This window comes from Diadema setosum, chromosome 2, assembly GCF_964275005.1.
Source record: "Diadema setosum chromosome 2, eeDiaSeto1, whole genome shotgun sequence".
NCBI lineage: Eukaryota > Metazoa > Echinodermata > Echinoidea > Diadematoida > Diadematidae > Diadema > Diadema setosum.
In genome coordinates, this window is record NC_092686.1 from 38,620,089 (window position 1) to 38,634,603 (window position 14,515).

The 14,515-nt window shown below is 40.9% G+C and overlaps 1 protein-coding gene across 1 annotated transcript in view; it reads right to left on the reverse strand.

Moving 5' to 3' along the window:
- LOC140244889 (uncharacterized) overlaps nucleotides 1–14,515 on the reverse strand; it is a 66,913-nt gene that overhangs the window by 30,409 nt on the left and 21,989 nt on the right. The window contains exons 23-34 of the mRNA XM_072324501.1: nucleotides 13,228–13,353; nucleotides 12,216–12,368; nucleotides 11,370–11,525; nucleotides 10,754–10,856; nucleotides 9,942–10,082; nucleotides 9,044–9,218; nucleotides 5,740–8,236; nucleotides 4,306–4,505; nucleotides 3,863–3,973; nucleotides 2,381–2,658; nucleotides 1,733–1,922; nucleotides 963–1,083 (exon numbers count right to left, since the gene is read on the reverse strand). Coding sequence (XP_072180602.1) covers nucleotides 963–1,083; nucleotides 1,733–1,922; nucleotides 2,381–2,658; nucleotides 3,863–3,973; nucleotides 4,306–4,505; nucleotides 5,740–8,236; nucleotides 9,044–9,218; nucleotides 9,942–10,082; nucleotides 10,754–10,856; nucleotides 11,370–11,525; nucleotides 12,216–12,368; nucleotides 13,228–13,353 — 4,251 coding nt within the window. The remainder of the gene's footprint in view (nucleotides 1–962; nucleotides 1,084–1,732; nucleotides 1,923–2,380; nucleotides 2,659–3,862; nucleotides 3,974–4,305; nucleotides 4,506–5,739; nucleotides 8,237–9,043; nucleotides 9,219–9,941; nucleotides 10,083–10,753; nucleotides 10,857–11,369; nucleotides 11,526–12,215; nucleotides 12,369–13,227; nucleotides 13,354–14,515) is intronic.

Consider the following 14,515-nt stretch of genomic DNA (forward strand, 5'->3'; position numbering starts at 1 on the left):
AAAAGAAAAAAAAAGTCGTTTTATGATGCATTACAATGAGCAGATGAAATACCCAAGCGCACATCAAGGCCCTGTTCCAAATAACATTACAGAACCTGCAACAGTAAATGTGACCCTGCACCACAAAACCAACAAAAAGTCGCCAGACATGGATTTTTAGTCAAGGGCAGATTCTGAAAGAGCAGACTCTAAGCTTTAAAATGATGTATAACTCAATTCAAATGGACTCTCCTAACCAATATAAATATTGAAAAGAAAGCCCACACTCTGGAAAAGTTTGAACCGAGAAAAGAGGCTCTGAAGTACAGGGTCTATTCATGCCCTTAATCTTTACTAAGCCGTGCCACCTGTGCCATGAATGAGACAAAAACATGATGTAAACCACTGTAGCAACAATAAAGGGATTATCAGATTAAGCTGAAATTGAGCGTGCTCTGTTAACACATTCTGTCCATGATAAATGCCAACTTTCAAAGCAGTAGCATTATCCTTTCAAAAGTTATTAGAGTTGAAAATGAAGAGTGTGCATAGGATTTTCAAGAAATGAAAAATAACCTCCAAGAAAAACCTGACCACACCACTCTACCAAAAAAGGGGTCGTAGAAAAATTGCTGAAAACCGGCTTTCCCATTCAATTAATGATCCCAAACTCAAGAATAATGTAGAAGAAGAATAGATCTTTCAGAAAATATGGAAAACTCAAAATTGACTTTGATGACCCGTTTCACCTTTCTTGAGTCCTTACTTGAAATCAAGGGGTGCGACTTTTTGTTTTGTGACGCATGGTCACAAATATTTTGTGGAACCTTCTGTAGCAACTGAGGTAACAAGAGGCACCACCTCTCAAGATTTCTGCATGATATGATGGTAGTTTGCACATGTATGGTATGGCTAGACTTACAATGTACGTGCAAAGAGCATTGCTTGGTATCATTCTCTGAAGTGCTGACGATTTCTCTCACCTTCATGTATACGCTAATATCTCTGCCCTCCATGAGGTCTTCCAAGACATACTGACACTGAGACTGCCTGTCTAGGTCACTCATCTCAATCTCAGCTCTCTGCTTCTTATCAGTGTAGATGCTGTGTAAAGGACGAAGCACACATTGAGTGCATGTGGTACGATGCAAAGTCAATCATTCCACAGGTTCACGATGGTTGAGAATATCCAAGCAGTATGAATATGCGTATGTAACATAGTTAACAAATTTCCTGGGTTCACAGAACTGCAGTTTAATTATAGTAGAAAATCAAAGGATGTACTGTGTCTGGTTGAAGAGCAATATTTGGAAATCTATGACTCCATATTGATATTTCATATCTCCACTCAGAATCTTATAGATGTAATTTGATTTGAAGTCATTTGTTTTGCAAGTGATCACAAACGAAGTACTAATACTTTAAGCATGCAACCACACGACTGAAGACTTAAAGTTCCCTCCAAAGGAGAAGCCAGTGAGGATAAAGTGCCTTGCCTAGGGGCACAACCCCTGCAGCAAATGGGACTAGAACCAGGGACTTTGTGATTGACAGTGCCTGGTCTTCTCTTATTTCATTATTTAAATTTTTCCTTTACTTCCAGGGTTATGATTATCATAAGTATCAAATGTCAATTCATCTAAACTGATTCAACATTAAGATAAAATCAGACTGTCTCTCTGATGTGGTTGTTGAGCACCAGTGTAAAAAAAAAAAAAAAAAAAAAATTCTTGAAGGACGGGGTGTGTCTTACATGTAGCCAGCCAGGTGTTTGGCTTTCTGTTTCTGCCACGTGATTGTGGCTGAATGGAGACTACTGGACTGCTTGATGGCGATAGAAGGTGTGTCTGGAACCCGGGGACAGACCACCGTGATGCTGTTGGAGCACTTCCTGGGACCCCCAATGGAGGTGACTGTTGCCACGCTCAGAGTGCTCTTAGAGCCTATACAGACAAGGGACCAGAACAGGGAGATGAAATGAGAATTCTGGTCTCACCACTGACACTTAAAGAAATTTCCAGTCATAACAAGTCATGACATAATGTCTTAAAAGCTGGTACTTTGAAAATCTTTTCGGAAAACTTGGCAAAGACCATAACCTGACTTTCCACAACAATAATCACAATCCTTTTCTCATTTATGACCTTTTATTTAGTCTGATACATGCACATTCTAGGCTTCTTCAAGCAGAACCCCCCCCCCCCCATCACTCTAAATGATATAGACATGGCACAGAAAGCTATTACAAACATACCAAACTTGACACAACACTGGGTACTCTCTATACACAAAATTGAAACCGTAGAGAGGTACAGATGTTTATTTTTTTACTGTTGCTTTCAGAGATATGCACAAACAAGTCATAAGGACGTAAGTCCATGATGGTGAGTGCCATCCTCACCTGGTTTCAAATCTTGAATGGTTTTCTCTGTGATGCCATAGGGCACCATTTTCCCCAGGGGTTTGCCGTTCCTCAGCACAGTGTATCCCAACACCTCGATGTCCTCATGGCAGCGGCCGGGCTCCCAGGACACCATCGCTTCCTGCACCCCCACCGACACCAGGGAGAGTCTGGGGGGTACAGGGTGCCCTCCTGTAGTAACAGCCATCCAGATTGAGGTGGACTTGCTCAGTTTCTTCTTGCCGTCCGGGTGCTTGAGGACTACAGCGACACTGACTCTGTCACATTGTGTGAACGTATTGAGTGAGAAGCATAAAAGTATGAAGTGAGATGCCCAGAAATGAAGTAGCAAACAATATGAGAATGGTGTACACTATGACAACAAAAGACTAATATGCTGCTGCCAAGCTTTTCTCACCCCAGAGGCAAAGTAAATGCTAGTCGAGAAGAGACACAACAATGCGAATCATTTTCCTTCAACTCCAATGAATTTCCATTAGAAAAAAAAAACAGCACAGCGCAACACGATAGTGTTGTTAAAAAGACTAACCAGCCTCCAGCATGTTGACAATGTATATATATCATGCATCACTTCATTGCAATAAACCAAAGATCTACGGAATACAGGTTGCCAGCTGTTATTTCATTTTTCTGTTATCACTTTCCACACAGCCAGCATAATTTGGTATAAGCACCATGGAAGTTTGTATTACTTTGTATTACAATCATTCAACATGAGCATCATGACATACAATTATCGCAAACACGAATGTTGTCTACAGGGTAGTGAAAGACACAATTAACTTTCAACTGAGTAGATTTCAGAAATGGTATTGTGCTCTACAAAACAATTTATCACCTTCTCTTGTTCAAAAACAACAGCTATATCACAAGTATGAAATCATACAAAAATGTACAAACTGCATTCAAAAACTTTACAATTTTCAAAAAGACACAATTTCATCTGAAAAGAAATCAAAGACAGAAACATAAAATTGCCAATTAATCACATACAACCTTGCCTTATCTCCACTGCAGATCAAACATCTACCAAAATGTCAGTGATAAAAAAAACCCCTGAAGTTACTAATAAACACTATGACATACTTTTTGCTCTTTGTGATATAGATGGAGCAGCGGAAAGAATGTAACTTGTTCCTCAAGCTGGAAAACTTACAAAAAAGTATTATCTGTGTCAGAAAATGTCAATACTCCCAATACAGTTATGTTTCATTTTAGTGAAAAAATGAGGAAACAATAAAATATGGTCTTTTTCAAAACACACTGTCATCATCAAAACGTCATGTAAAACACAACTTCATGATGATAGATATATCTGCACTCTTTATCAAAAAAACTCCCCCCAAAACAAATGGACAAATGCTGCAAAGTCAACTTCACGAAGATGGATATATATGCACTCTTTATAAAAAAAAAAAAAAACTCCCCCCAAAACAAATGGACAAATGTCCCAAAACTCACCGGTACTGAGAACTCTCACACAGTCCACGGTTAACGACGAGCTGTGTCCCCCGCCCTGCATTCCAATAATGTTTGCTGCTGCTTTGACCATCAGCTGAGCTTGTCTCATGCCTGTGAATTGAAAAAAAGAATACATTCATCACATACAATAGCAACAGAAAAAAACCAAATGTGTTGAAAGGCAACTGCAACGATTTCTGTCAAGAAGAATATAAAATGCTTCTACCTTGGACTAGACTTGCAGCTTCAAACAGCATTATAACCAACTACAGGAAAAGGAAAGGAATATTACAACTGTAACAGAGTCAAGAGAAGCATTTTACATTGAAAACATTATAAGTTTTTATATGGGACTTAGACCTTGGTACATCATATGAATGAATAGACCTCTAAAAGATTCACAGACATTTTTTAAGGGTAGAAAGTCTTTGAGTTGCAATCACCTTGCATGGCTGTTGACGTCCTGGTTGATGAAGTCGATCCCTTCCAAGCAGACCAGATAGTGATGGAGACGGGGGTGGGGTCTGGTGGAACCTTTGTCCTGCCCCGCCCCGGTGTCTGTATCCGGGTGGTTCCAGTGGATGTGGAGCTCGGGATGATTGGCGGTGCTTCGCACACTCCTGAGTGTTGGTGTGAGGCCTTCCTGCTCGCCATTCATGGTAAGGGATAAAATTTAAAATATGATGAATTCAAATCCACAAACATGCGCTATATGAATGTATCAAAGAACATGATTCTTCAACCTTGAAAGAATGCAGAATACAACGAAATATTCATGGCAACAATGAACATGCAAGTGCATTAAAGAGATGTGAGTAGATAAAGAGGGCAAAAAGAAAAAGAGGACCTAAATGGTACTTATGATAGCTGCCCCCATGGCACAATGTTTTTGTTTGATAGGTGGGTGTGATTTGGTAGCTACATACACAGTGAGTTCACACTGGACAGGCTTATGATATCAACATGCGGTTCTGCACGTCATGTTACATGCACCCAAGTCATATGAAATTGCAACAGTGAGTACACCTAGTATTAAAGCCTTCTTTATTATTTCACTTTTAAAAGTACATGTATAGATGATATCTGGGTTTTTGTTTTTTTTCTGTTGTTCTTATATGTGCGCTTAGAACTGCAGTTGAATATTTGCAAATCAAATGACAATTTTGAATACATTAATTTCTATGACAGTGACAACAGTGCATAAGTAACTAATTTTTCGTGCTTGGCGGGGTAAGAATAGTTTCGCATGTTTTTAATTCAGTGGAATCAAGACTTCAACAGTTGGAACATAGGGCAAGCAAAAATATTAGCATGCTTTTATTTTCCCACTAGTGTCTGGTTGCACAAAATGCACCAAAAATATGAACACTGCAAAAATGACCACTTTTACAGTATATATAACAACAAAATACAAATGTAAAATTTCACACAGGACTCTTTGCTTTGCTATGAAAACATTTCAACAATTTTCTTAGAGAAAAGAGGAACTGTAAGAGCACCACAAAGAGAGTTGGTGAATGTTTTTATGTTCATTGTATGCAATGAATAATGTAAGTGAAATGCTGTTGCCTGCTTGTTGACATGACAGTCTACTGCACACCGACAATGAATTAATCTAAAAACGTATTATCAATGCTTCTTGTTGTGTCACCACATGAGGTGTGTAATTTTGGGAAAAGTCGGTCGGCAAGCTTAGGGCAACTTGGGGTTTAAAGAAGAACACACAGCACAGTAACTTGCATAGAGAGCTAGTCACCTTCACCTATCACTCAACACATAATAATGCTTCTTAACACAACTCCAAGCAGCAGTAAAGGAAACAGTTAGTGTATGCGTTATTTGAAAACATTGCAACAACAAAGAATAAACCAGCTCACCTTGTATCTTATTTGCCCTTTTCCAAGCACCTCATTGACCACTACGGCATGATCAGCCTCACACCCAGCCTCAGCAAGCACTGCACCATCACCATTAGTCGCATTTGCATTAAGTTGTGAGACAACTCTATCTTGAGCTTTGTCCGAAGTCTGAGCACTGTCAGACAATGCTCCTTTATGTGCGGGACTAGCATTGACAAGGTTGCAGTTTTCATCATGCAAAGCGCTAGCATTGGGCATGGAGGAAAGCTTTTCATGCAAGGGTGAGGACACATGCAAAGCTTGGGTGGGGCTCTGAGCAGCCAGTGACACTTCCCCTTCATGAATATCATCACCCCTTAACTGATCTTCACCATCCTCGATTCCTTTCTTGTCATCTTCCTCCTCCATGCACGCTCTTGGCAAAGGATTGGCAATTTCAGATGGATTTCCTGATTTAGCTTCTGACTCCACTGCTTCTGATGATAATAATGATGGCATGTGCTGCACTCGCTGCTCTGCATCTGGTTCCTTGTTGGCTTCACCATCATGACTCTCATCTTCGAAGTCATCCTCATACTTCTCTGAACCCCCTGCATCAGGTTCACAGTCTTGTTCAGCATCTTCTTCCTCTTTGGAAGAGGCATCACCCTCGGCAACGGAGGTAGCACCATCACTGGTTGTTGGCAGACCAATGGAAGGAGCACCTGAATCTGGATGCTCATCTGGTTTGATGGAATCAAGTGGAAGACTTGTAATATTTGGCTTGGTAGCAGGGTGGTGCTGTGTGAGATGGTCTCGGCCATTGAGAAGTATTTCTTGTTCTTGGTCAGGTTTCACTTGTTTGCTGTCAACACTTGCTGTTGTCATGGCAACTGATTCAGGAAGCAGACTGGATGATGCACTTCTGGCAAGAAGGTCTTCCCCAACAGGTTCATCTTGGGGAGGTTGATCTTCTGGAGCCACTGACTCATTTACACCATTGTGGTGGGAAGTAAAGGTTGATGGTACTGTATCTCCAGATTTCACTGGTGTTGGGTTTTGGATGCTGGTCTCCCCATCCTTGTCACCTCTTTCACTAGGCATGCCAGCATGAGGGGCAGGGGCAGGGGCAGTAGGAAGATCACAAGCATCATCATACGCTGGAGGAGCAGGTAAGTCTTCATCATCAGCATCATTGTCCATCTCCAAAGGCTGTGTCCCATCTTGTTGACCATCAGAAATCTCTGGAGCCACTGAGTTTTTGATACCATTGTGGTGGGCGGCATCATTTGATGGCACTATATCTCTTATTTTCCCTGGTGCTGGGTTTTGGTTGCTTGTCTCCCCATTGTGGTCATCCCTTTCACCAGGCATGCCAGCTGCAAAGACAGGGGTGGTAGGAAGATCGCATGCATCACCATAGGATGGAGGAGCAGGTAAGTCTTCATCAGCAGCATTATTGACCACTTCCCCAGGCTGTGTCACACCTTGTTCCTCTTCAGGTACCTCTACATTGGAGCGGACTCCAGGAGGCATGACAGAAGTCGATGCAGTGACATCCTCGTCTCTGGTGGTTTGTCCATATGGTGCAGCATCTTCACCTGCTGTTGGCAGCACACCACTATCCTTGTCTGGTGCAGTGTCTGGGGCCCTGTGGACACTATCATCCATGTTGCTAGCTTGTGGGTCAGGATTAGCTGAGGGAACATTGGTTTCATCAGGTTGTCGAGAAAGTAAGCTTTCATCAGCTCTGTCTTGGCTTTTGAATTCCCCTTGGTGTGGAGGATTGCCTGTGAGCTGCTGCTGGGAAGTATCCTTCAATGGAGTTAACTCTTCTTCTGCTCCAGCTGCTAGCCCTCTTTCTTCCTTTTCATGACTCCGTTGTAGAAGTGGGGGGACATCACCACCCTCAACTTCTCTAGCATTTTCTCCAACAGGTGAGATATCCTCATGACATACTGCACTACTTCCTTCTGGATGTGAAACGTCAGTAGAGGGTAGTGTAGCGGTGGCATCACCATGAGCTTGGAGAACTGATGTATCATTATTGGGTCCTATCATCACCTCCTGTTCTCCCGTCGCTCGGTCACCACCAGGTACTCCAGTGCCTTTGGCAGTTAAGGTGGCATCGACTGCATCATTTGCATGTGGGACGGATGATGTTGCTTCACTGGTAGCCGGGGTCATCCTCTTCTGCTCGCCTTCCTGTGAATCATCCTCTGGCTGTTCATCACTGCTCATTCTTGATGTGACCCCAGAGGCATCCTCTCCTGCAGGGCTTGGAGTTTCCAGTCCTGCATCCTGGCTCTCACCACCCTGTGCACCATCTGAAGCTCCCGCTCCATTACCCTTGGCCTGTTCAGCGGTACTGTGTGAGCTACTTGAAGCCATGCTGGGGCTTTTGGGAGGGTTGCATGCAGCAGCAGGAAGGGAAGGAGAGGATTTATTTCCTACCTCATTTTCATCTGCTTCGACCTCACCCATCGACTTTTCACCACCTCTCTGACTGCCACTATCTTCTGGAAGACTCTGGAAACTGTGGTGAACAGAAGAGACACAAAAGTTGAAAAATAAACTCAGATATGCCTTCTACATCACTGAAGGTATATTGTACATTTTTCAGCCCACAAATTTTTAACCTCATTAAGTAGTGGTACTTACGGGTGCGTTCGAGTGCTCTAAAGCGAACCAAAGCCAACTGAACCAAAGCATTCCGTTACGAACTATGCCAGTTTTTGAGCGTTCGAGCGCTCTGTGGAGAAAGCGTACCTCACAAGTTATTTTTAGAAAAGGTCACGCTTGTTGGTAGCAAGAATGTCATTCACCTGGCGCTTGAACTACTTACAGCTGTCCCGAACAAAGAGAATGATGTCCTTCCATTGTGACGTATGCGCATGATACGCGCATGCTTTACGAAGAACTTTTGGTACTCTTTGGTACGCTTTTGGAGCACATCGGGAAGTGGTCCACTTTTGGCTCAGCACAATATAGTACGGTACACTTTAGGAGCGTTCGAGCGCTCCTCTGCAGCAGGTACGGTACGGTACAATTCGCTTAAGGAGAGCGCTCGAACGTACCCTTTGTCAGTAGTAAACTATGAAAGACTGTCCTGGGGGTAATTTTGTAACCAACAACTTGGCAACTCTGAATTTTACTGCACATTGTATACAGTATAAGATTTTTCACACTATCCTATGAACTAACAAAGAACAGTAAAAATCACGATAATATACACAATATACACAATGTACAACACTAAAACCACACACACACACACACACACACACATGAACGGTTTCTGGGACAAGATGATGTGGGTCAAAGTAGATTTCAAGAGCATTACCCGTCAGAATTTCTGCTGACAGTGCTGTTGACATCCATGTTAATCTTGGCTGGACTGACTGAGGAGGGACTCAGGGCACAGTCCTCTACTGTTGCTGACTCCAGACTCTCTGAGGCTTCCTTGGAAACATTCTCCTCATCCACCGACACTTCTGGCAGCAGCCTAGCATCTGGCCCTTAAGACCAAGACACAAATATATCCATTATCAGCCCCAAAACACTATCAATTTGGGGGAAACTTAGCGGTACTGTAAAAACCACAAGCATTTGCCAAATGGGTTGACAGCCTTTTTTGCTTCATGAATCTTTCACAAAATGGCACAAAAAAATAGACAAAACCTTTTAAATGCATTTTACTCTGACAAATCTTAGTTCCTTGCAATATCTGCGAAAGTTTCACGGATGTGGAAATATCTGGTCCTATGGTATAAGTAACCTAAGATAGAGAACAGAAATCTCTTAACTTTGCTTTTGTTTCATGACCGTCTTGATGAAGGTATATTAATGATAATGTGAGAAACCCGTCTCACAATGAGATAATCCCATTAACCATCAGAGAGAAAGTCCAGCATGAGAAGTGTCATGATTATGTGACTGACACATCTGTCTGAGAGGAAGGCTGAAAGGTTTTTATCAGGACTCTCCACGAGTTACTATATAACCAGAAACATTCGCAGCACGGAACTTTCGGGAATTGCCACTGGCATTCAATGCTTTTTATGTAGACACATGCTGTCACGTGCATTTTACTTTCGCGAATCATGGCTCCTTGCAAAATTCACAAAAGTTTCATTCTGATGTAAATCTTTCTGGTTTTACAGTATATTTCACACTGTTTACCTCCCCATCTCATGACTCTCAACTCTCTATGCAGCCGGTCAGAGAGTGAGCATCCTCACCTGGTGGGGAGAGAGATCCCTCGAGGACCTGGAGATACGGCAGACCAACAAGTTTTCCAGACTTAGGAACAGTCATGTGGTCCACATAGAGAGGCATGCTGATGTCAAGGTCATTGGACAGCAACCCAGTCTGGTCAGTTCCTTTAGCTTGGTCAAACAATCAAACAAGAATTAGAAGGGGGAAAAAGAATATATGTATCTAATTTACAGCTTTTTAAGTAATTAACAATGTCTCTTCTTTGCTTTTTCTTAAGGGGGGGGGGGGTATTTTGTGGAACATTTAACTACATATCACCTTTCAACACCACTATCAAACTTTTCAAGGTCCTTTGGGCAAAACAAAAGTTAAACCATCTTGGTTATGGTAAATGTGAATTCAGAGGACTATTTTCTCTAAAAATGACTGAAAACATATTTAGAGGTGTTATATTGCAACAGTTAAAGGTTGTAATTCCAAATATCGATGGTGCATACATTTGTATTTCTTTTTCAGTGATGAATGGATGTATCATATACTTACTTCATGTAATTGTAAATTGGCAATCAAACACGCACAAACAAACAAACAAAATATACATGTGACAATTCAGCTAACACAAAGTGTATATATCAAAACAGCCTGCAGATGTTTGCTGCTGACAATCTTCAGAATAACTGTTCATATAAAGTGATGCTAAAACTTTGAGAGATGAAATGTGATAATAAATGGCAATCTCCCTGTTAAGCATCCGTAACTGTAGGCATGCCTTACAACATTGCCCGTATTCACAAAACTTGCGTCTCAGGGTATGAGTACAAAAGGCAGTATTTACCTGGTTCAGAGGGCAGGGCAAGGAGATGAACTCTTAAAGGCCGATCTGGTAAGCAGTCAGTAACAATAACTCTGCATTCTTTCTCATTACCAGTATGGAGGAGCTGCAAGAGCAAAAGTACCACAAATTTTTGAGACAGCGATGTTAATATTACTACAACAAGCATAGGAATCGAAGAACTCCACTGGCATGTCTATAAGATGGACCGTTACATGAGACCACTGTGCCAAAAATATTGTGCATTATTCAAATTTTCTTGCTTATCAAATTCTCCTCTTCGTGATTCAGAATATGGAAGTGGGATGCAAATGAGTGCAAATTAACGGCAAGGTTTCAAGATTTTCATGTCAGTTCAGTCTGTATGGAAACAATGACGACAAACAATCATACTGCATTCACTTAATTGTATCCAAAAACTGAAAACGACCTTTAAATGGCTTCATTCTGTTCACTGGCAAATGTTACCAAATGACATGTGTGAAAGCCAAAGAGCAATGGTGGATCTCCACCTCTATTAAACCTTTGCTAAATGGGGAGAAAGCAAGATTTAATATAGGTTTCAAAAGAAAGAAAAGATAACAAACAAAAAGTATCCCATATGAATATTTATGAGTACCTCTTCTTTGTGCTGGACACCATTTACATAGAGCTGATACTTGAATCCAGGCTGTGGGAGGGGTGACCAAACCACGGGTAGCTGGTGAGGGATGTCGGTGATCTCACATGACAAAATGGGGCCTCCTTGATCGGAGACTAGCGGACAGTCAAACCTCTGAAAGGAAAAGAGAATTGTCATGAAACCTGGACCATTGATAATTTTTTTAATTCATTTTTTGTATCATTTTCTTTGAGCACATATCACAAGAGATGCAAGTCATAATTATCTTCACACAAGTGTGGCACAACAAGGGTAGAACGAAGCTTAATTTTGATCAGAGTAGTTATAAGTTGTACTAAGATTAGTATTAAGATTCTATCAGAGTAACTTCATTTGATCACAGTCTTGCAATACCTCATTGCTGTTCTACAACACAAGTTATGAACAGTAATACGAGCAACCAGATGTAAGTTGTCCATACAGAATAAGTCATCAATTTGAAATGGCAACTGCAATAGATGTACATGTTGTACCTGATTGACAAATTGCCCTACATTGACGTAAGTAAACACTGAATTGATCGAGTACAAACACCCATGATTTCTTTTATCATGGCTACTACTAAAACACTGATTAATTCAGTGCCTATTTACATTGATCTAGGGCAATTTGTCAATCAGTTGCATAAAAACATCTCAACGGAAGAATTTCATGAATTTGAATAATCATGCAGCACCCGCTGCATGCTACATGTATAAGGATTTGAACCAGCACTTGCTGTCGGCGGAAGCTCGGCTGTCTTTGAGATTTTGAGATTTAAGAATGTCCTATTCTGCTCTGAGGTTGCATTTCTTTGTATCTTACCAATTTGACAGATCCCTGAGGCAAGAGAGATGCAGAGGTTGGCATGGCAACCACACAAATCAAGTAGGAGACTCCACCAACCAATCCAGTGATGCGAACACTATGGCAGGGTGGCACCAGGTTGTTATGGTAACACACGTCATTGACATATATCTGGAAGTGAAAATAAAAACCATATGTATGACGTGTAACCTCACACATATGCAGTATGATCCTTATTCAACATATTTCTAGAACTTGGCTTTGAAAAAATAAGAAGATATTTCTTTGCACAGTATAGACTCACTGCTCATTATCTCAATGTATAAATCTTGAATTAGACAATCAGGCTACCTCAACAACAGAAAATAATAAATAACCTTGCCATAGTTTGAGTACATGTAATAGATCTCTGAGAATTTGTGTGGATGTGGCATTCCCAATGTCCTGCAATATCCAATAATGGTCTCTATCCAGACACACTGCATTTACAAGCCTGCTATTAAATGAGTGATGTAAGTTGAGAATTTAGACTTGAGTCCTTATTAACATAAGGAACCTGCTGTGCATGGGATATTGGCATACAGACACATATACACAGTCACACAAATCATTCTAAAAACAGAAATATGAAATTGATTATACTCCTTAATCTCTAATGCTGGGGGCATTTGGAACAGGAGCAGATGCAATGTAGCATATAAAAATGCAGCAAAGCATACATTGTACATTTATTTCAAAGGCACAGAATTCTTTAACATATGGTAAAAAAATCAAATGTAAATGCATATGTACTGTCTTGACAAATCTTACGTAAGTGCCAATGTGCAATTCTGTAAACCATAAGCACTTGCCTGAAAGAGTGAGTCAGAGATGGTGCAAAAAAAAAAAAAAAGTATTTAGGAAAAATGGAACCTTTGCATTTTTTGTTTTCTTTAGACTGGTTACAGCAAGGGAGCCAATGAAGGAGACATTAACACATGTATGCATGCACACATCACATACAATAAGGTTTCCTCACAGCCAGCCTTACCTGATATGCCTCCACCAAGTGAGAGTGGTCAGCGTGCGGTAGATCCCAGTAGAGCTCTACAGTATTGGTGTTGTAGATCCACCCTCTCACCATCGGTACACACTGCCACCATCTCCACTGGGTAGTCTGCAAGTAGAAAGAGGAGGATATTGTTCCGCTTCAGTCGTGACTTCCAATTTCACAACTAGCCAGAAAGACACCAAACAAACAAAAAAACACCCTCGCTCATGACTGCCAGAGGTGGAGACAGTTGGTGAATGAGGTCGACAGTGCAGTGCCCCTATGACCCTGCAAGGGTCAAGGGACCAAGGCAAGGCAAGGCAAGGCATGACCTATACTGGGCTGTCCACAAAGGGTACAGCAAAATCGCTGCTCAATTTCTGCCATTTTATTCATGATAATTATTATGTGCTTTATAAATGTGAATTTAATAATTATTATTGTTATTATTGATGCCAAAACATCAATCTACGCGAGGAAGGGGGAGAGAGTGCTGTTCTTCTTCTGTCAGAATTTCCACCAGAAAGTCTACAAAGGAGTAGGGAAGAACAGTGATCCAATCCCTGCCATCCAGATAGAGCATATACAGATACAGATACAGATACAGATATTTTTATTAGTCTTTCTTCCAACAAAAAAGATAATCATTTTCCAGGTGAAAAGATACAATACAAATTATACAAAGTACACTGTATACATAATTCAGACATGAAAAAATAACTACAACAATATAACTTAGCAGTCGCACATAATATACAATCCACGTAAATTTAAAACACAATTAAAATATCTTCACAATCATAATACAGAGTAACCAGGAAGAGAGACTAATAAGAGATAAAAAGATAGAGAGAGAAAGAAATAAGAAAGAGAGTGGGGGAGAAAGAAATAAGAAAGAGAGTGAGGGAGAAAGAAAAAAGGCAGACACCCAACTAGAAGTGGTAAAAAGAAAGGAAAAGTCTGATATACAGAAAAGAAAAGAAAAGGGACATCATTTATGCACTGCACTGTGTTTAAATTAAATTACAAGAAAGAAATACATATATACAAAGACTGCACTGGGAAAGACACAAAGACAACCTGTCGATAGTGCCCTAGTTAAGGACACATGCTGGAATGCAGTGTTCAGGAGTAGACAATGCAAGTGTTCCAACACAGTATTGCCCAATATCATCATCACTTTAGCCTCTGTCCGCAGAGAAAGTTACAAAACATGAGACATTTTTTCTCATGGCAAACAATTATGTCATTCTCTGCGGGAATTTAGGGTTTGCCACTGAAGCTGTTA